The 22,792-nt window shown below is 34.7% G+C and overlaps 1 protein-coding gene across 3 annotated transcripts in view; it reads left to right on the top strand.

Moving 5' to 3' along the window:
* The first annotated feature begins 430 nt into the window (after nt 1-430).
* The window catches only part of LOC138694372 (E3 ubiquitin-protein ligase MARCHF2-like), a 33,932-nt gene continuing 11,570 nt past the window's right edge, over nt 431-22,792 (top strand). The window contains exons 1-4 of one of the 3 annotated variants that reach the window (XM_069818045.1): nt 431-842; nt 940-1,096; nt 6,119-6,253; nt 14,874-15,009. In XM_069818045.1, the coding sequence (XP_069674146.1) occupies nt 947-1,096; nt 6,119-6,253; nt 14,874-15,009 (421 nt within the window). In that variant the 5' untranslated portion in view covers nt 431-842; nt 940-946. Of the gene's footprint in view, nt 843-939; nt 1,097-1,230; nt 1,472-6,118; nt 6,254-14,873; nt 15,010-22,792 lie in introns of those variants that run through there. The other 2 variants (XM_069818046.1, XM_069818047.1) reach the window with 2 other exon arrangements.

The following is a 22,792-nucleotide window of genomic DNA, read 5'->3' as shown; positions in this document are numbered from 1 at the left end:
TTCCGACGACCAAGAATCGTCTCATTCTTTTTCAGGGTAACTGTACGAACAATTATATTATTTCAAAGCATGATACGTGATCAGGGCCAAGATTCAGTTGCAAGGAGCAGAAAGAATTACGTTTATTCCCAGCTTCTGAAACTTGTAGATTAACTGCGTGTGAAATTCTTATAGGAATGTAAAGTGAAATTAATAAGAACATATGCATTTACTGTATAGCATAAAAATCTAAAATAAATTACGCAAAACACGTTTTCTGATGTGTTATCATATGTCGTGTGCACACTGTTAACTTGCCTGCCGCTAGAGGACTACTGTCGCGCCAGCTGTCAAATGTTGGTATATCTTATACGTATGAGTTGCGCGACTGTAAGTATTAGACTGTGGTTTATACCAACTGTCCAAAGAATCAATCATTTCAGAATCAACAGGTATAGTAAATTTCCCTACAAATGTCACATGTGGTCTAATCTTTCCGAAAATATCAAGAATGTTATGTTGCTCCGTATAATTGTGTTATTTCATTTAGATACTTTATTGAATTTTTTTTAATATCTTCAGGACCCGAATTTGTATCCGTGTTACTTTCTATTAGCGAAGATATCTCCCGTGAAAGAGAGAAATTCCTCTTCTAAATCAAAGTATTATCGAATAATGTCAAGTGACTAAATGTCAGAAATTCCTCTCATTATCGAATAATGGCAAGGGTGACTAAGTGTCAGAATTATCAAAACATTACTCTCGCATTTAATTGAAAGGGATAAGGAATATTTGGGGTGTTTTTTTGAGAGTTGCGTTCTTTTCTTGAATGCATACGTATAAGCCTAGAGTATAAGTAACGGGTAAGTGGATGAATGTGAGTTATGAATTATTATTATTACTTTTTTCGTTTTCCCGCATTTTAAATTAATTGAGGTAATTGTTTGCAATCTATTTCAGCATAATAATGACAGAAATTAAGACTATGCATACAGAATTCTGCAAAGAATTTCAATCGGATATTGCTGCTAAGTGCAGGGAAAACCAAAGCAGTGACTTTTCAGGTGAAAAGCTAGAAGTTACTTCTAAAAACGACTTTCACCTACAAGAAAAAGACGTGAGTAAAATGCAAACTACCGGTAATTTATTATTTTATTTTTTACAACAATTACAAGAAGTATGAAATAATAATATGTTCATGACTTGTGTATTTTATCATCCTGGATCTCTATGATCACATTTGTCTGTGAGATAGGCTCTATTTGGAATAAATAAAAAAAAATTGTTTTAGTACACGGACTGCACCTACCAAATTATGTCTTAAAATACTAAAAAGAGCAGATTTGTCTGCGTTTGTCGAATGCGCATCATTATATTTACGAAAAGGCACTTTTCAGTGCCAATAATTTATTTTGTGTGCACAAGGTTGGAATTTTGATGTAAGATGGAAAGGGTGCAGTCCGTGTTCTGGAGTTTATCCCAAAATTATGTGGTAGGCGTACTATTGTAGTATTTCATTTAGAATAGTATATGTTTTGTAGAAGAACTGGAAGAGAATTATTTAATTCATTATTTAATCATGTTTGGTGGTCGTTCACTATTATGTTTGCCATTGATTAAATTTAAATTGCAGTTTCAAATGGGGTTGAGGTCATTTGATTTTAAGAATGATCGTTCTCAGCACGGCTTCCTTTGGCAGAGAAATAAAGCCGGGAGTCCATCGCCGTAATTTTACAGCCCACAAATGAAAAGTGCTTGAAATTGAGGTCAATGTTACTTCTGTCCCGTCCACTATAGAGACATAGGCCAATTTTACACATATTTAGTATAACTTGTTGCTTCCTTGACAGGTTAGGTTTGGTTAGTTTAGGTTTTTGTTATAGCCTACCTTGCATATACGATTATAGCGCAACATTGGCAGTGATAAAAGTGAAATATTCGTTCAGTGGGCGTTGGATACTCTACATTCACTGGTTCGGAATATGTACAATAAAAATGACATCACTTATCATCATCATTATCATCCAAATCAGTATAAGACCCATGGCCTGTCATGGTCTCAGTGAGTTAATCTCAGTCCATCTTTTTATTTTGACGGCCCAAAGATCTCTGCCCCTGGGGACCGTAATATTGAAGCATGACTTTTGGAAGTCTATTACGATTCATTTGTTGGACATGGTTTTTTTTCACTGCAGCTGATACTTGTTTATAAACTGCATCTTCACTCAAGAAATATAAATTTGTACATATGCTGATTGCTGTATTAGTGCTAGTAAAGCATTTGATACTGTAGGCCACAAGCATAATATTAGTGAAGTCCTTGTTTCATGTGAATTACCTGATAATTTGCGGAATCACATCATTAACCTACTAGCTAATTTGGAACTATTCAAATCAAGACGGGTTTTAATAAAACAAAGAGTACCATTCCTTTAAATAGTGAAGTTCCTCAGGGCAGTCCTCTATCGCCATCCTTATTCAACTTGGCAATTGAGCATGGTTGCAGAGAAACACAGTTTTTCAATTGTTGATGATTTGAATAAGTTATATAAGGCTTTTACAGATCTATTGCTCTTGTGGGAAAAGAAGAATTAAGTATAGACTACTAACTTCTCTCAGTTCTGTAGCAGAGAATTATTTAGCTTTGATTAGTTTAAATATAAATACCAATAAAAGTAATTACATGTGTCTTAAAGTGCGATGCTTGGCTTCTTCAGCAATATTACAAATAACGCTTCTTGTAATCCAGTTATTAACTAATAGTGATTCAAACCTATCAGATATCTGGGTATAAATTTTAATGATGAAATAGTCTTTGATGATGCAACAGTCATTTCAAATTTGAGTTCTAATATATCTAAATTCTGTCAATCCCCATTATTAAAGTCCGATAAAAAATTATCCATTGTATACATAGCCTATATGTCCCACACATTTTCCTTTACAATGTGTCCCATTAAATGAAATTTAAAATGTTTTTCTCGAGGATGTGGATAAGCTGTTACAGAAGGCAGTTAAGGAGCTTTACAGGAAGCTAAACCTGGAAGCCAGATTCGCAAATTGTTGGTTTACCCTAAGATTGTCAGATGATATCGCGATTTAGGACTTAACGCAAGCCAAATGCGAACCACCTGTCCAAATATATCAGCAGATTGCTTCAAGTTGATGATGCATATCTTCACGCTATGAGATCTTCCTGTCAAAAGGAAAAACTGTAATGAAGAAATTTGACCTACCCAATGACAGTGATGGCATTCAATAGAAAAATAAGAAAAATGTTAAGAGAGCAAGCTTTTAGCACATGGAAAGCGCATATATATGAAGAGGCAGAGGCGTTAAGGTTTTTGGGTCAATAACAAGAAAGGTTTATCAATGCCGGAATGGACAAACTCTCTGAAAATGTCGTCTAACATCATGGAGGTCTAGGCAGATATCTTAACACAATCTACTGCCATCATTCTGGCTGTAGCAAGAATGAAACCCTTGACCATGTGTTAGGCTTCTTCTGTAAAGGAGAATTACTGAGAAACACCATGATAAAGTACGATCAGTGCTGGCTTCTGTTCTGTGAGATGAAAAATGACATGTCTACGAAGAAGTAGAGAGCACCTTATCAACAGGATCCATTAGAAGAGTTGATATTATAGCCATTCATTCGAAGAAGAAAAGCAAAGCTGTATTTCTTGATCTTACAGTTTGTTCCAAAACAACAATCAAGGGCCATTCCACAGTATGTACTTTGTTAGGGGCGGGACACTCAAAAGGGTCATTATATAGGAAATAATAGCTGAAAGAGCAATATAAGTAAATCATATAACATAAGTACTGCTACTAATAACACATCAAAAGTTCCAAAGTATGATTTAACAAGTTTCTGAAAACCAATTAAAATCGTGCATTAGGGAGGGGACTGTAGAAATTCGTAAAAAATTAAGATGAAATGTAAATTTTAATTTCACAGCAACTATAACAGAGAATTGTATAATACGAAATCAAATGATTGTCACATGCATGTACAAATAATTGAAGAAAAATTAGTGTATTGCGTTCATGTATAAAGAAAATTATGAAGGCTTTACATTTCAGGTGCACTGTTAGGGAAGGGACATTGACTATGTTAGCGAGGGGATAATTTTGACCACAGGAAACACAAAATGATTCTTTCTCTCAATAATTGCTGCTGTTCAGCTTAAATTAAGTATCTCACATATAATATTAATAAAAATGGAAAAATGTTCAATCTGTGACTGGTAATGAAACATCAAACCTGATAACGTCCTTGACTGTCAGTGGTAGGAACAGGCACAGCTTTTACAATGTCTTTTATGTTTAGAAACTTCGGTCCTCACATGTAGGAAGACAAAAGCTTAATTTTGCTTCATCTGACACACTGAAGAAGTTTGATCGATAAAATCTGACACTGATTTCTTCATCAGTCACAGATTCTCTGAGGTTGTCACGAAGTTCTACACCACATTCTTTACACCTCTTGTCATAGCAGGCTTCAGAAGGAGTGCAAAACAAGGTAGTTTCTAGAATAGAATTAGTATTATTTAAGCAAGTTTGTGACTTTATTATTTTTTTAGTTCATTCATGAGTTGTATAGTAAAGATCTTCATAATACCAACGTAAGCAAACTTCATGATCTCGTGTAGTAGTTACAAAGACATCTATTGAATGTAGACTGTAAAATTTTGTCTCCCCAATTTTAACATATCCATATTCGTATTTCAATAGGGCATAAACTTATTTGATATTGTAATTATCACGTCTTTTTTGAAGGGTTTCTTTTCTTTATTATCTTTTTTTTTCACCACATCCTTCACCTGGGAAGTATTTGACTTAAATCATCTCTGTGGTAGAAATCTTCGATCTTCTTTATTACATTTGCACGTAAAGAATCTTTGTGAACTGCATCTGATAATTTGTGTCTTTCGAGGATAGACTGAGAAATTAATTCACTCTATTTCTTTGGCAATAGACCATACAACAGTGAGCTCAAAACCTTAATTTTTTCCCCTGGTGATCTTGGTAAAACTGATTTTACCCTATGACTGCACGTTCTAGTGCCTGAGGGGTGTAAGACATCATAGAACCTTCCCTTTGCTTTGGTGTTTTCTTCCCCCCCCTTTTTTTTTTGTTTGATACTTGCATTTTTTTCCCCCCAATCTGCACGTTTCTGATGTTTACATTCTTTTTCTTTTGCTTTATAATTAGCATTCCTTTCTTCAGCTTGCTACGCTATTTTTCCCACCTTTCTGTAGGTGTCTTAGGCTTCATATTGGTGAATACTGCATAGCCTATTGAAATTATCATACCCTACCATCCTATCCTAAGAGATATTAAACTTCGAAAATTTATATGCCTATATAATACGTTACCAGTACTGAATTTATTAGAAAGCAATATAGGCTAATGTTACCAAAATAATTATCACCTATTTTTTAATAAAATGTATTTACAGACATACCTATATATTTAATTATTTACATATATATTATAGTCCATACTGGGTTGTATAGTAAAGATTCTATTTAGATGATGTGGCTATAGCTATGATAAATCAAATGTTTTTCATCATTATAATCTCTTCTTAACAACTATCCCTTCCCTAACACTTGTCCCTTCCCTAACAATTGTCTCTTCCTTAACAATTGACTTTATAAAATTTAAGAAATAATTATTTTTCTAATAGATGCATTTACCTCAAATTATTTTCACATTCAGGCAGCTATCAATGGAAAGTATCAAGGGTGCGAGCCACAACCTCCTACAATGATCTTGTGATATAGCAAATAAAGTTTCTTTTGTTGTGGAAGGGATATTTTTTAGTTGGCAAATAGCCTATGTATAATCAATGATTATCATTCTGTTTCAAAATTACTTTGATACTAGCATAATTATCATAAATGAGTTGTGCCAACATCAATTATTAATGATTTCAATGCCTGTAGTAGCAATGACACAGTAAAATCCATGTCACCTCCCTAACACCGAAAAAAACAGATAGGTTCATAAAACTTAAAATAGCAAGAAAAGAATAACTCTATCAACATAACAGAACAGGTCTGAAAATTACATTAATTAGGCTTTAAAATTATATATAACATGTATACTTTGATTCATTTTTTATTTTTAGCATGTAGTGATCACTTACCATGGAATGACCCTCAACCAAGCAAAGGAAGTTGACTTGGAAAAGAAAAGTATTTATGAACCATGTATTCCTCCTGACATGAGCATCCGTAACAGTATAGGTACCCCCAAAAAATGGGTCAGTCATGAGACTACTTTCCGGTAGTAGAGGTAGTAGGCCTATATCCAAATTTACATAGGTTATATTAAGAAATTTTGGTATTCACCACAACTGTGGAAAAAATTATCATTGGGATCATCAGAGATTCTTTGATAATTTTGAATTATCTCCTCTATTTTAAATCTTAATATTTTAATTTAATATACATTTGCTTTGTTTTATGTATATAGCGTGGAAGTGAAATTATCCTGCAGATTGAAAGGGAGGATAGGGTACATGTAAATGAATATAAATCTGTATTATGTTTTGTGATTAAATGTACGGTCTAACAAAGTTCACATTATGTACAATTATTGTAGATATTTTATAATTACAACTGTATTTTATGTGTAAAATCCATGAAATGTTCATAAGTATTTACACACAGAATACATAATAAATTTTACAAAAGAAAGAGTTCGTCCAAAGGGTTGGATTCGGTAAGAGTACCTACAATGCTCATTGCATTTCTGTGTTGAATAGCAATACTTAAGCGTTGACGCAAATAAGTAGTGTAACGACGATCACCAGTAATGGAGATCAAAATTTGGCTGGTTAATTAGAAAATTCAGTTGGAAGTTTGAGCAGACTGGCAACTTTGCAGAGTACCCTTTTTTCTCGTAATACAGATGTAAGAGGTCAACGAAATCACTCAGGTCTGTCTCCATAGGTGAACTTGCTTCTCTGCTACAATGTTGCAATCTGTTCACATCGTTCAATGCCTTGAAATTAGTGGTTTTTAAATTAAACCGTCCACACTATTGAAATACACAAAGGGATAAATAATTCTTTATTAGATTTTCTTTCGATATGGACAAAAATCACGATCTGACTCTCAATAGTTACCGAATAAGAGAGTGTCAAACATTTGGGAAAATGCTTCTTTCCCCCCCCCCCCAGAAAACTATGAATTTTTCACCAATATGATATCACACTTTTTTGTTACATACAACATGAACTATTCATTCTGGAAATATGCAGGGGATATTTTACTTCCGCCCGGTATGTCATCATTATTTTAATAATACTATATCTAGGTTTATTTTATTAATGCTTTATAGATATGATTCATAATGTTCAGTTTTAATAGAAGTTTGCTATCAGTTTTCCAAATTAAGAAATTTCTGTTTTATAGAATTCTTCACAATGCTTGTAATCTGTCAATTTGATTGGTCTGATGCTTTTCTTAGATATATATATATATATATATATATATATATATATATATATATATATATGGGCATATCACAATATTTTGGACATTGTGTATGAATTTTCAGTTTAAAGAAATTAACACAAGGGACAGTATCACAATTTAAAATCCAGCTCATTTTAGTCGCCTTCTGTACCATGAAGAAGACTTTGGATTTCCAACAGACTGGAGCTTCTGTGAAACATCTCACAGAAAGGGTGCTGTTGATGGAATTGGTGGTGACATCAAGAGGATGGTATGACTGAGGGTATTGCAAGGAAGTTGTTTCAAGGGTGGTGAAAAATTCATGCATTTTTTTATGTTACTTCAGAAGAAATCATTCATCTTACAGTTGACCTGGAGAAACAATGGCATGATGTAAAGAAAGCACCAGGGGCATTATATGAAATATAGTGAAATATCACACCACACCACACCACACCACACCACACCACATCATACCACAACTATGCTAGCACAAATTCATCATTTACAGGAGACATTACTGGATCCTAGTCAGTTTCTGTACAAAAAAACTGACAACGAGACTGACATGTAAATGAAACTCACAAGGACAGAAATTGAGGCAGACTGTTCCATCTTTGTGTGGCCGGATATCCAAGACGAGTATGTTCTGGCTGATGATAGGAACATAGGGACAGTTAGCCAAACCAACCCGTGGAAGGAGTGATGAAGTGATCTCTGCAGTTGGATTTTCTGGCTATAACATGTGTTTAAGCCTCATTTGCACCTTACTGTTACCTGCTTGGCAAGCAAATTAGTGTTTTGACGAATGTAACAAAGTTGTGAATGTCAGCCCAACACTTTTGTTTTGATTTAAACAGCTCCAGTGTCTCCTTTACAAGCCCATACGCTTGAATAATCCTTTATTTCTAGTGCAACTTTGGTATACCATATTTACTTGCATATTTTTCGCACTTTATTGCACAAAAGAAATCGTCTTGAAATAAGGGTGCGTAAATTATATGAGGAATTAAAAAATACATATAATTTCTTGCACCCAAGTAATTAATTTTATTGTAATATATATATATATATATATATATATATATATATATATATATATGAGCCGTTCAGAGCAAAAGTGGTGTAAGTCAAAATTGGGTAATGAGGTTTAAAGTAAAAATTCTGTAAAATATAGTGCAAAGTAGCAATTAATATGATATTCTTGCTATTCACTGACTACTAATAGTTTAAATAAATTGAATATTAATTGCTACTTTGCGCTGTATTTTACAGAATGTTTACTTTAACCCTCAATACTCATTTTTGACTTACACCACTCTTGCTCTGAACGGCTCATATGCTGTATATCAAATAATAAGTACGTAAATATAATTAAAAATCTTCGAGAACAGATCACAACTTCGGCGAAATCACACTTGACAGAAAACAAATAAGAATACAGTAACTTTAGATTTTATCATAATTTTACAGCGATCGATCAGGTTGGAGGGGATGATTTTTATGCATGTGATGACACAGCCACAGGCTGTACTCAGGGCTGGGCAGTATTTGAAATACATTTGTATTTTGTAATTTGTAAGGATTTTCGAAAGTATTTTGTATTTTAATACATAAAATTGATGTATTTTGTATTTCAAATACTCAAAATATCTTCTTCTTCTTCTTCTTCTTCTTCTTCTTCTTCTTCTTGTCCTTCAAGTTTTGGATTTGGATGTGAAGAATGAACTTTTGTCTTATTTGCCTATCCATTTCAGATGTGCTAGCAATACACTTAGTTTTCTTGCCACAACTGATTTCCTCAATGCTATAAAGAAATCTCCAACAGCATCAAGGCTCCATCACCCAACACTTGCTAAATGTTCAGCATTATGGAATGCATGTAGGAGACTCAAATCTTTGGAAATTATATCAGACGTCTTGAAATATTCATCAAAATTTCCTTGCCCAACTTGATGGAATTCTCTTTATGTCTCAGTGTTTCAAATATTGCAATTCAAACATGAACAGTATATGTGAAAAAACTGGGATTGCCAACCTTCAAAGATGTTGAACTTCAGTCTCTTAAGAATATTGTGCAGTTCTGAAATCCATTGGCATATCCCTTGATTTATGCAAAATGAGAAGACGTGCTATTACGGCCAACTTTTGTCCACATTAATTTCCCTCAAAAACAGATTACATATTCTGTTATCTAGTAATCTATTTCAAGTAACTTCAGTCCTAATAAGTTCGCTTTCATCAAGATTTAAAGTGATGTCTGATCTGACCCCAGAAGCAAATTGAGCTATTTTGGCAGCTTGCTTCCACCCATCATTTAAGATGAGATGGCTACCTGACACTGCCTCATCAAATGATAAGAAGAGGATACAGAATATGTGTGTGAAATCAGCTAAGCAGTTCTCTGCTACACCTTTGGTCAGTTCAGATGATGAAGATGATGAAAACAATTTTTATATTTTCAGCTCAAGTACAACAGACTTTGAAAAGCAAAAAGAAAAGAACTTGTCTGCTGTGGAGTATGAGCTCATACAATTCTTCAATGGCAAAGGGACAACCCTGTGCACTCTAGAGAATTACCCAACAGTGAAACAAGCTTTTATGAAATATAATACAAGTTTGTGCTCCTCTGCGCCTGTAGAAAGACTGTTCTGTTTTACAGGATTTATCCATTCATCAGCAAGGGGATCCTCATCTGATGAACTTTTTGAGAAACTATTTTTTTTGAAAGGGAGCAGTAATTATTCAGATGTAGCATAATTTCATTGCTGACTGGGAAATGGAAGAATGTTCAGTTACAGTGTTTATATAAAACTTGGACATAAAAATACTTGTAATGTTAATATAATATTTTAGATTTTCAGTAATATTCTTATTTCTTGATATATTGTATCGAGTGTTTGAAATACAAATGTATTTTGAGTATTTGAAATACAAATGTATTTTGGTTAATTTCTTAAAAGTTTTTTGTATTTGTAATTCAAATACTATTCTTTGAAGTATTTTGTATTTGTATTTGAAATACTTGGATGTCAGTATTTTGCCCAGCCCTGACTGTACCGAAGCATGTGGTGAGCATTAATGCCATTGTATTTTTTTATCATTATAACTGGCCAAGAGGCTAAACTTTACAAAAGAAAAAAGAAGAAGAAAAATGTTAAAAAATTTAGGTGTGTAAATTATGTGACGGCGAAAATTACGCGAGTAAATACGGTACTTTTATCAGTTTTTAAATTATATGGCAGTTAACTTGTATGTGGACAAAGTGTTACATGCCTAACACACTCTTTTATATATAAACATTATAGAAAATTACAGAAATGTAGCAATAATGTGTGACTACCATGAAATCATAAAGCAAGGTTAGACTGCCAGTAACCTCCAGATATGGAGGGTAGCTGCGAATATATTGAATAAGCAGTCATGGACAGCCAATGAGGGGTGGTCTTCCAGCTTGGGGGTTGGGCGAAGGGCTAACAACCCATCACCGTAAAAAACAGCTTATTACGAATCCATACAATAAGCCTTGGAATGGGACTGATTTTCTGGCACGACCACAGCAAAGGAATAAGGTTATGAGATTTGGTACTTGGATTGTAACTAGTCTTTATAGCACAGGAGTAACATTAGTAGCAAAAGAACTAGGTAGATATAGACTAGACTAGACTTCGTGGGAGTACAAGAGGTTAGGTTAGATGGGAATGGCATATCACAAATAGGAGATTACTTCGCAAATCTAGTCTTTCAGGTAAAGCTCCCTGTAAAGCAGATTTGAATAATTTCAAGAGAAAAATTGTTCCGGGGCCAGGTATCGATCCTGGGACCTGTGGTTGAACGTACCAGCGCTCTTACTAACTGAGCTACCCGGGAACTCCACCCGACACCGTCTCAACTTTTCCCTTTATATCCACACAACTCACGTGGGCTGACGAAACGCCAGAGACCCACATCGACCCCAGAACAATTTTTCCCTTGAAATTATTCAGGAGATTACTTGTTGTATTATAGGGAAGGAAACAATCACCAATTAGAAACAGGATTCTTTGTTCATAAAAGAATAAAATCAGCAGTAAAAAAGGTCGAATTTATCAGTGACTGGTTATCGTATTTAGTACTTACAGGTAGATGGTACGGTACTTAAGGGTAGATGGTGTGATATCATGGTTATAAATACTCATGTCTTACAGAAGAGATAGACGACCATATGAAGGATAGCTTCTATGAGGAATTGGAACACACTTTTGATCAATTATCTAGATACCACATGAAAATTTTATTGGGAGATTTCAACGCTAAAGTCGGCTGGGAGGATATTTTTAAACCATTGGAAAAGAGTGTTTACATGTAACTAGTAATGACAATGGAGTTAGGTCAGTCAACTTTGCGACATCAAAAAATTTAATTGTCAAAAGTACAACATTCCTCTTTAAGGATATACATAAATATATTTGGACTTCTCCAGATGGATTGACACACAACCATATAGATCACATCTTGATAGATAAACAGAGACATATTAGTATAGTACACATTTGAACTTTCAGAGGGGCAGACTGTAATTCTGACCATTATTTGGTAATTGGAGAATTAAGAGAAAGACTATCAGTAACCAAGCGAGTAGAGCAACAAGTTAATATTAGTAGATTCAGTATTCTGAAATTAAAGGACGAAGAAACTAAGCAACATTATCAGGTCGAAATTTCAAATAGGTTTGCCCCTTTAGGAAGTTCCGACGAAGTTGAGGAAGAGTTAGATATTAATAGCGTGTGGGAAAATATCAGAGATAGTATCAAAATTGCAGCTGAGCAGAGCATAGGTTATTATGAAACTAAGAAAAAGAAACCTTGGTTTGATGAAAATTTTTGCATGGTAGTAGAAAGAAGGAAACAGGCAAAATTGAAATTCTTACAGGATCCAGTTGAGGAGAATAGAGATAATTATTTCAATGAAAGACGGGAAGCAAATCATTCAGTTGGGAACAAAAAGAGAGATTACTTGAAGGAAAAACTGAATGAGGTAGAAACAAATAGTAAAAATAAAAACATTCGAGATTTATATAAGGGTATAAAGGAATTTAAGAACAGATATTAGGCAAGGGTAAGCATGATCCAGGATGAGAATGGTGACTTGCTTGCAGACTCTCATTCAATCCTGAACAGATGAAAAAACTATTTTGGGCAACTACTAAATGTACACAGGCCAAATAGAAATGATCAGGACGAAATTCAAATACAAACTGCTGAGCCATTTATACCCGAACCCACACTTTCTGAAGTCAAAATTGCGATAGAAAATCTGAAAAAGTACAAGTCTTCACGTATCAATCAAATTCCAGCAGAATTAATACAAGAGGGTGGAAGTGCATTATCTAGTGAAATTTATAAACTTGTACTTGCTACTTGGGAAAAGGAAATTGTACCAAAACAGTGGAAGGAGTCCGTAATTGTACCTATTTTTAAGAAGGGGGGCAGGACTAACTGTAGTAACTTTCAAGGAATATCACTTTTGTTGACGTCATACAAAATTTTGTCCAATATTCTTTTGAGAAGATTAACTCCAAAGGTAGATGAAATTATTGGAGATCATCAGTGCGGTTTTAGACGTAATAGAGCGACTATTGATCACTTTTTTTTTGTATTCGACAGAGAAAAAATGGGAGTATAAGGGTACTAGTACAGTACATCAGTTATTCATAGATAACAAAAAGGTATATGACTCAGTTAAGAGAGAAGTTTTATATAATAGTCTTATTGAATTTGGTATTCCCAAGAAACTAGTTCGATTAATTAAAATGTGTCTCAGTGAAACTTAGAGTCCATATAGGCAGTTTCTGTTACTTTTCCAATTCACTGCGGGCTAAAGCAAGGAGATGCATTATCATCTCTACTTTTTAACTTCGTTCTAGAATATGCTATTAGGAAAGTTCAGGATAACACAGAGAGTTTGGAATTGAACTGGTTACATCAGCTTCTTCTCTATGCGGATGACGTGAATATCGTCGTTGTTCCTGCAATAACTCCTACGTGACATATTTATCGATTTTCAGATTTTTGCTCTATTAAATAACTTAAATAGTGATACAGCAAATAATAAAATCTCCTATATGTAATTATATTTATTTGTTTCGAAAATGTAAGAATTCACAGTCTCCTATGTATGGCTGCCATAGGAAGAATAAATGTGTTTTTTCTTCCTACTAAAAAATTTTATATTTTGCACATAGGAGTTATTGCAGGAACAACGACAATATGTTAGGAGAAAATCCACAAACGATTAGGGAAAACACGGAAATTTTACTTGAAGCAAGTAAAGCGATAGGTTTGGAAGTAAATCTCGAAAAGACAAAGTATATGATTATGTCTTGTGACCAGAATATTGTACGAAATGGAAATATAAAAATTGGAGATTTATCCTTCGAAGAGGTGGAGAAATTCAGATATCTTGGCGCAACAGTAACAAATATAAATGACACTTGGGAGGAAATTAAATGCAGAATAAGTATGGGAAATGCCTGTTATTATTAGGTTGAGAAGTTTTTGTCATCTCGTCTGCTGTCAAAAAATCTGAAAGTTAGAATTTATGAAACAGTTATATTATCGGTTGTTCTGTATGGTTGTGAAACTTGGACTCTCACTTTGAGAGAGGAACAGAGATTAAGGGTGTTTGAGAATAAGGTTCTTAGGAAAATATTTGGGGATAAGAGGGATGAAGTTACAGGAGAATGGAGAGAGTTACACAACGCCCAACTGCACGCTTTGTATTCTTCACCTGACATAATTAGGAACATTAAATCCAGACATTTGAGATTGGCAGGGCATGTGGCACGTATGGGCGAATCCAGAAATGCTTATAGAGTGTTAGTTGGGAGGCCGGGAGAAAAAGACCTTTAGGGAGGCCGAGACATAGATGGGAGGATAATAAAATGGATTTGAGGGAGGTAGGATATGATGATAGAGACTGGATTAATCTTGCACAGGATAGGGACTAATGGCGGGCTTATGTGAGGGTGGCAGTGAACCTCCGGGTTCCTTAAAATCCATTTGTAAGTAAGTAAGAAAGACTGCCAATAAAATATTACATTTATCAAATTTGTCCCAAAACTTCAGAAAAATTTCTTATATTCACATATTATATATATTCCATATCTTTTCTCTGTCACATGCCTAACATATATAATATTATTTATTTGTGTACTAATTCTAATTTGATACTAATGATTACTATAGTTCTACTAGCTGTTACAATAAATTTCTAACATTGAAGGTTCATGAAAATTATTAAACAGTAGTGTGTATAGTTGAAATTTTAAATGTCACATGCCTAACGAAAAAATTACTGTGATGCTGACGTATTTTTTTAAGTGTTACCAGTACTTTGTATAGTTATAGCATTATGTTAAATTATATTTCTGGTTTCACTCAGGCCTTTGAAGAAGTTCTTTCAAGTCCAGTTATAGTGATGGTGCATCCCAGTGAATGTGCTAGCACTTCAGTATCGTGTAAACCTACACATTCAAGGTTGTCCAGCTCGGGATCAGTCTGCAGGATCTGTCATGAAGGTGCGACATTTACTTTCGTTACTCTGTCCTAATGTAATTTACTTCCTCCTAAAAATTAACAAAAATGTTTAAGAGTCATTAAGAACTCACAAAATATCAGTGGCATTTCCTGGTATGAAGTAACTGAACCTCTGCTTTATTACATCAATTTCAACTTATTATTTAATTGATACTGTAGAATAATTCTGTGTGGGGAATTTTATCAGTAAGATTTAAGCTTTATTAATAAATACGCAATATGTTTTGACAGTGTACTGGGAGCTGAAGCGAGCTGCCATCAAGATTCTGTTGCAGAGTGAGATTGCGAAATACTAGAAAATGTTTTGACAGTGTAGCTGAAGCAGGCTATCTAGTGCTTCGGTTTCTGGCCAGTTGCAGGGTAACGGGTGTGATTGTGATGGACAAGGAAAGGGTTTTGTCAGTTGAGAGGGGTGCAGGGATGTCGTCATATTTGACGCTAGCGTGGCTAACGAGAAAGACAAGCTGCAGCACGATTTGGAGTAATGTGGGTATCATGTTCTAGTCATGGCCATCTTAACAATCGCCTAATATAAATACATGTTCAATGTTGGCCATGTTATGACTAAGAATGTAACATCATGCCGTAGCCTGTCTTTCTTGTTAGCCACGTGAAGTTAGCTTCTTCTGAGACACATGCCAATTCTAAATGAACGCATACTTCTTTCATCTCTCTCACTCTCATACACACACACACACTTTCCTTCTCTCTCAAATAAAGACTTGTCAAGCTACTTAATCTTTCAGAATGAATTTTCGTTTTAAAAATGAGAAAATGACATATGTTTTCCAGTAGGCAGCTCGCAGTGTAAATTTCTCTGTGACCTCTTGCAGTTAAGATTTTTGTAAATTATTTGTGAATTATTTTTTGTTGTTTTGCACTTATTAGGAATAATTAATGTATTTACGATAATTGAATAATGGTAATTTTTATTATGTTTTTTATTTTTAATATATGATATTAGAGCAAGAACACAGTGTTTGCTGGTGATCGATTATAGGAATATTTTTATTATTATTATTATTATTATTATTATTATTATTATTATTATTATTATTACACGTGTTTTATTTCCTACTGTGTGTCAGATCTTTACAAAACCCATTTTCGTGGTGGAATTTTACTGAAAAATGCCGGACGTTCCAATCTTAACCCAAACATCGAAAACTTTAATTAGACATTTTCAATCTAGTAATTATACAAAATGTGATTGGTTAGAAGATGTTGTTAGCTTACTTTTAGACTTCTTATCAGTATGATTAGATTTAAACTTCTGTATTATGTCAGACACAGCACTAGTTATTTGAGGTTACCAAGTTTGCATTACAAGAAAGAATGGTGGAATTTAACTTTCGGAGATGATTATTACCTTTTCCCTGGCCTTCTAACAACCTATGATATCCAGCTGTAAATAGTGAGTCAATAATTTATTATTTCATCACTGTAGTGGTAAAATCGGTCATGATGTACCAATCAAATTTCTCTCAAGTCAAATGCATATATATTAATTGCTCTGTTTACCCATCACATACTTTTAGAAATGATGATGATGATGATGATGATGATGATGATAAATTTATAACAATGATATTAATATAATATAATAATATAAAAGAAAATAATTTATCCGTATATTAATAATAATAATAATCATAATCATCATCATCGCAATCATAACAAAAAATTATGCAGTGCTTCACCTAAATTTTTGTCCACCACTGCAAAATATGTACCTAATCTTCAAGAAATCGCCATCAAAACTATCAGCATTTGTTTCATAGCATCAAAATTGACATACTCGTTTCTAATAAGTAGGCTTTTGTGAGGTCCTAGTACATAACAAGTAATTCATTTGTCATTTTGAATCTCAACATCTTTATGCGGTATTCTCACTGGTTGTATAGATCCATAAGTGCTGATATTTACTAGTGATTCATTAAATAATACGCATTTTGGATTACATTACTATTATCATTATTTACAAATGCTCCAACAACGATTCTTCAGGAATATTCAGGAATTAAATTTGGATTGTATAAAAAATTACTGCCTTTTACTTTTAAAAAATTAAATTGTAAATTTGCCAGATTTTTGGGTATTCTGCACGATGTGGACACATGCCAATAGCTAAGTAATAGGAGTGCGAGGACTGACAAAGATTTGATTAGGTGAGGGGCTAGATAAGTGACAGGAAGGCTGAGGACTGACAAATTTTGTTGTATAGATCCATAAGTGCTGATATGTACTATTGTGATGTATTAAATAACTCGCAATTTGGATACATTATTATTATCTACAATTGCTCCAACAACCAGTCTTGGAATATTCAGGAATTAAATTTGGATTGTGTAAAAAACTACTCCCTTTTACTTTTAGAAAATTAAATTGTAAATTTGCCAGATTTTTGGGTATTCTGCACGATGTGGACACATGCCAATAGCTAAGTAATAGGATTTTGAGGACTGACAAAGATTTGATTAGATGAAGGGCTAGATAAGTGATAGGAGGCTGAGGACTGACAAATTCTGAGTGGGTTAAATGAAGGGATTGCTAAGTGGCAGGATGTCGAGCACTGTTACAAGGTAAGACAAAGTTAGATGAAGGGATAGCTAAGTGACGGAATGAGGACTGTGACAGGGTTAGCATGGCTTAGATGAGGGAACAGCTAAGTGACATATAGGTAGGACTTTAAAAATATTATGATGGCTCACCTGTCAGGCAAAAGTTTCACTGATCTGCATGGTCGAACTACATCTCAGTTACAAATCTTTCACTTGTCAAGTAAATGTTTTCACTTGTCGCAGACGAATGATTATTCAAGCCCTGCATATAGGTTATATTGCAACATCACTTTTTTCTGATTTTCGACCTGTTTCAGTAAATAAAAATATCTTTATAATCTATTAATCCTCGTATTTTAAATATCAATGTTACTAAAAATTCATACTTGTTAAGCAATTTTTTCATCATGTGCCCGTCTTATACAGAATCTCCAGGTTTTTTTTTAGATGCTTTACTGTTACATAATTTATTTTCGTGTGGTTATTGAATTGAATTTCCTTTTCACTGTCATTATGTAACCTCACTTGCACACTATATAATGCTCTGTTTCCATTACAAAACAAGGAAATTATTGAAAATTGTTTATTCCCGTGCTTAATTGGTCTTCCTCTTGATTTGTCCCTGCAAATTTATATTGAGAAAATAATTTGAGGTATCTCCCATATTTCATTTTCTTCTCACGATCGTGTCATTCTAATTGATAATTATTTGTTTAATTTAAAATGTTTAATTGGCTCTGATACCCCTATTTCTAATATGGCCAGTCTTTCAGTACCCAATGATTCCTCAAAGGAATTACATTTCTGCAACTCCTGTTCACCTTCATCGTCGTTGCTTTATTCTTTCCCCAACAGTCCATCATCCTGATCTTTACAACTTTTATTTTACAGAATATCATAAATGTGCCAGTTCTTCTTTCATTTTCCCATGCATTTTTTTTTTATTGAGTCTTGTGTGAGTAGAAAATTTTCAAGTTTTATGTCTCAATAGTTAAGATTATTAAAACTTGTACAGCACCTAAATACAGAGTGAGTCAGCCAGAGCTAGACCGGCATCAGCAGAAAGTTGTATGCATAGCAGGGGCGGCTCTACAATAAGAACTGCAGAGCTGCAGAACCGCCATTTAAATGGACCTGTAAAATTAAAAATGTAAAACGTGCTTTTATGTAATCTAGTTCATTGTTTCATTTAGTTTTCCAATTCATTCTCCTTCGATTCGAGATTTTATTGTCTGTAGGAGCCTTGAACTGCTGGAGAATTTTAACTGTAGTGTACTTTTCGGATCTGTGATCGGCAGTTCCTGGAGCTCAACGCAGGGTAGTCGGCAGCAGAAAACTGGTTTTCTTCACCGCCCCATAAGACTGCATTAGAGCTGCAACCGAAGCAGATCTGTTCGAATATAAAAAAGAACCGCCAACACCCTTATCTCTTTATGACCTGCGTTCGAACACAGGCTTCTAGACTACTGTATATCATTACAGTTCCAGTGTGTTATAGTACTGTGGGTGGTGTGATGTGATTAGTCAGTGTGTCTGAGGAAATATTTTATATTAAAAATGAATGAAGTGAAAACCTAATCGACCAACCCTTTTCGAAATTAAAAGAGAAATTGCACGTTAACTTAAGAAATTAGGACGTCCTACACCAAATTTAAATTTGGAAATTTCTGGAAAAAGTCATTTTAATACCGAAATGTGTAATGGAAACGATTGGTTTTTTGCTGCACTCATGAAAACGCTTTCTCCCCCACCCATGTATTCTGTTTAGAGGAGAAAATACTTGGACAAAGACCAGAGTGAAGGATTTAGTTAATTTGACTTAAAAAACTATAAGAACATGAAAATTCGAGAACTCATTTCAAGTCAAACAGATTTGTCACTGTTAACGATATTAAAATATTCTAACACAGCTTGATTCTGCATATTGGATTAACATTCAGAAACAAGAAGGAAATGTTTCTAAAAAGAGATATGGTCTATCTAAAATAATTAACTGTGTGAAATTCTGTGCCGCATTTGAATTAGCGATGCGAGGACTTGCTGAATCAGGAGATTCAACAAACCGCGGTATATTTCGAGGTTTGACTGATTTTACTCCACATTTAGATTAAATTTCCAAAGATCATTTATAGGGCTCGTCACAATTGAAAGGAACTACGAAAACAATTCAAAATTAATTGCTGAATAGCAATAAAATTATTGGAAATTTCTCTTCATTGCCACCAAAACATGACGCTCAAAGTTTGATGAAACTATCTTAATGGAATATAGGCTTAACGGAAATTCAGTCATAATTGAACAACATGAATTAATTATGCAACAAACATGTTCACAAACTGGTCAAGTTACGATACTTTATTGCAAGTCTGTAGGAACTTCCAGCTCTCTGTTTTATAATTCCGTCTGCCGGTACGGGTATAGCTAGAAAAGTTGACGTAAAGAAATTCGGTAGGAGTTAAAAGCATTCGAACGATAGAAAGTTCCTGATGGTTGTTCATTCAGGTATCAACATGTGGGGCACATCTCCACTACGTAACTAGTTGTACCAGGTGGGAGAGGTGTAGTGCACGTAGTGGGTAGGGCGCGCGGATCATTGGAGTACAATTTCGGGTGCACAGTCAACTTCAAGAAGGGGCTGTAATTATACACGTTATCTGATTTAGATGCAATAAACAGCATGCGTTTGCTAAATACACTATTTTTCATGCAGAACTGCTAACCTTTATAACCGCGGGCCGCTACTGATGCATAGTAACTGCTGCGCTATTATACAGTAGCGTGCAAATTAATCCGAACACGACATATTTTTACATTTTCTGTCATTGTTGGCTTCACAGCTGCTCATACCGCTTTAATTGACATCTGTAGTACGTGTAATTCCACTGTTGAAGATCTGTCATTATTTTTTTTATAATATGTGACATTTTGCCTGTCATTTTGTACTTATAAGCATTTCAGTTGTGTTGAAGACTTAATACTGCAATCCTGTGTACATTCTGTCGTCTTCACAAATGGATACAACTCCACGAAAACGGTCTAAAATTATAACATTAGCAGAGCATTCTTCTATGACACAGAGGCAAATTACTGCAGAATGTCACATCAGTTTGGCTACTGTTAATTCGATCATAAAACGATACAGGGAGACTGGATCCATCACACCCCACAAAAAAGGAAACTGTGGCCGGAAAAGGAAGACTTCACCTGCAGATGATCTTTTAATTGTCAGGAAAAGTAAATTAAATCCTGGACTAACTGCTGTCGACTTAACCCGCGAGTTAATGGCTACCAGTGGGGCGAATATTCACGTCACAACAGTGCGGCGTAGGCTTTTGGAAGCTGGACGAAGGGCTCGTAAGCCTATTAAGAAGCAACTGCTAACCCCTGTTATGTGCAAAAAACGCTTAATGTGGGCAAAATTACATCAACACTGGACAGTGAATGACTGGAAGAATGTACTTTTTTCTGATGAGTCTCATTTCGAGGTCCATGGCCACCGTGTTTCTTACGTACGGAAAGGATCCGAAAAAGTAACAGCAGCTCATCTCCAACAAGCACCCAAATACCTCCCTAAAGTAATGTTTTGGGGTTGTTTTACACATGAAGGGCCTGGAGCATTAATACCTATCAAGGGAATGATGAATTCTGACAAATATATTCACTTATTGGAAACCAGAATCGTACCCCAGCTGCAAAAATCATTTCCGGATGGCAGCGGTGTGTTCCAACAAGACCTGGCACCATGCCATACATCTCAAAAAACTACAGAATTCTTCAACAAGAAGAATATTCAGGTACTCCCCTGGCCAGGCAACTCACCCGACATCAACCCCATTAAGTACTTGTGGTCAATTTGCAAAAGAAGAATGCAAAAAATGGATTGTTCTACAAAGGAGAAGATGATTTCTGCCCTCATTGGTGTATGGTTTCGCGATGAAGAAATGAAGAATATTTGTGGGAAATTAGTGGAATCCATGCCAAATCGTCTCAGAGCTGTTATTAGGAACAAGGGAGGCGACATAGAGTACTGAAGTATGTCTTAGATCCTTTTTTTTTATCCCGTTTGAGTGCTTTTGCATAAGTAATTACGTTGTTCGGATTAATTTGCACGCTACTGTAGTGATCAGACCTCTTGCTCGTGTATGTTTCATGTGTAGTTACGTAAACACATTCACACAGTGAGGGTGCAGCTGTATACCGTACATTTAGAGTGCAATAGTGTCTCCATTATGAAATATAGTCTTGAACAACGAGCTTTTATTTATGATAAGTTTGTGAAATACGAATCTTGGAGAACAGTTATAATAAACTTCCGTCAGCCATTCCCTGATTCGCCAGAGCCTTCTAAAACAATGACTTACAATTTAGTGAAGAAATTTTGTACAACTGGATCAGTATTGGATAAGAAACGAACATGTGTGAAGCGTGTTCTCACTGAGGAGATGTTAGATGAAATTGGCCACCAACTAGAGAGAAGTCTTACGACATCATCCCACCATGTATTTCAGCAGGTAGGGGGTCACAATTTTCAGTGATAAAAGGTACGAAACAGTTCAAGTTAAAACCTCACAAAATTCGTGTAGTTCATAGATTAACGGAACTTGATTATCAGAGCAGACTTAGGTTTTGCATGTGGTTCCAACAGTCAATGTATGATGGACTACTTGACCCCACCTTAATTTTTTATAGTGTCGAAGCATGGTTAAAAATAAAGTTTACGTGAATAACCCACATTCACTTGAACTCAAACAAAATATCCGGCACAAAATTCAAGCCATTTCGGAGAACGAACTGTGGCAAGTTGCTGGACATGTCTTCAGAAGTTGTGCAGTCTGCCAGATATCACAAGGACGTCATTTCGAACATGAATTGTGAATTCGATAATTACGTCATTACACAATACTAACTGCAAAAGCACAGAACGAATCCTCTGCATATGGTAGTGTCGTTACGTATGAATCAGCCGGCTTGAGTGCGGTTAGGAGTCTAGCCGTGGCTGGTTCACCCTGTATTTAAAAAAAAAGGTATTAAATTAGTATATTATTTAAAATAATTTTTCATATAATTTGCAATTTTTCTTTGAATGCTATCATGTTTTTCTTGTTGGTGCATAAAGAGATCTTAAGCTACATAAATAAATTAATTGCCCTTACTGTGTGGATGACCTATTCAGAACTAAGTACATGAATCAGATATGTGTCAT

This window comes from Periplaneta americana, chromosome 2 (genome assembly GCF_040183065.1).
Source record: "Periplaneta americana isolate PAMFEO1 chromosome 2, P.americana_PAMFEO1_priV1, whole genome shotgun sequence".
Lineage (NCBI taxonomy): Eukaryota > Metazoa > Arthropoda > Insecta > Blattodea > Blattidae > Periplaneta > Periplaneta americana.
The sequence above is the reverse complement of the archived record's forward strand: the minus strand, read 5'-3'. Positions and strand labels throughout refer to the sequence as shown.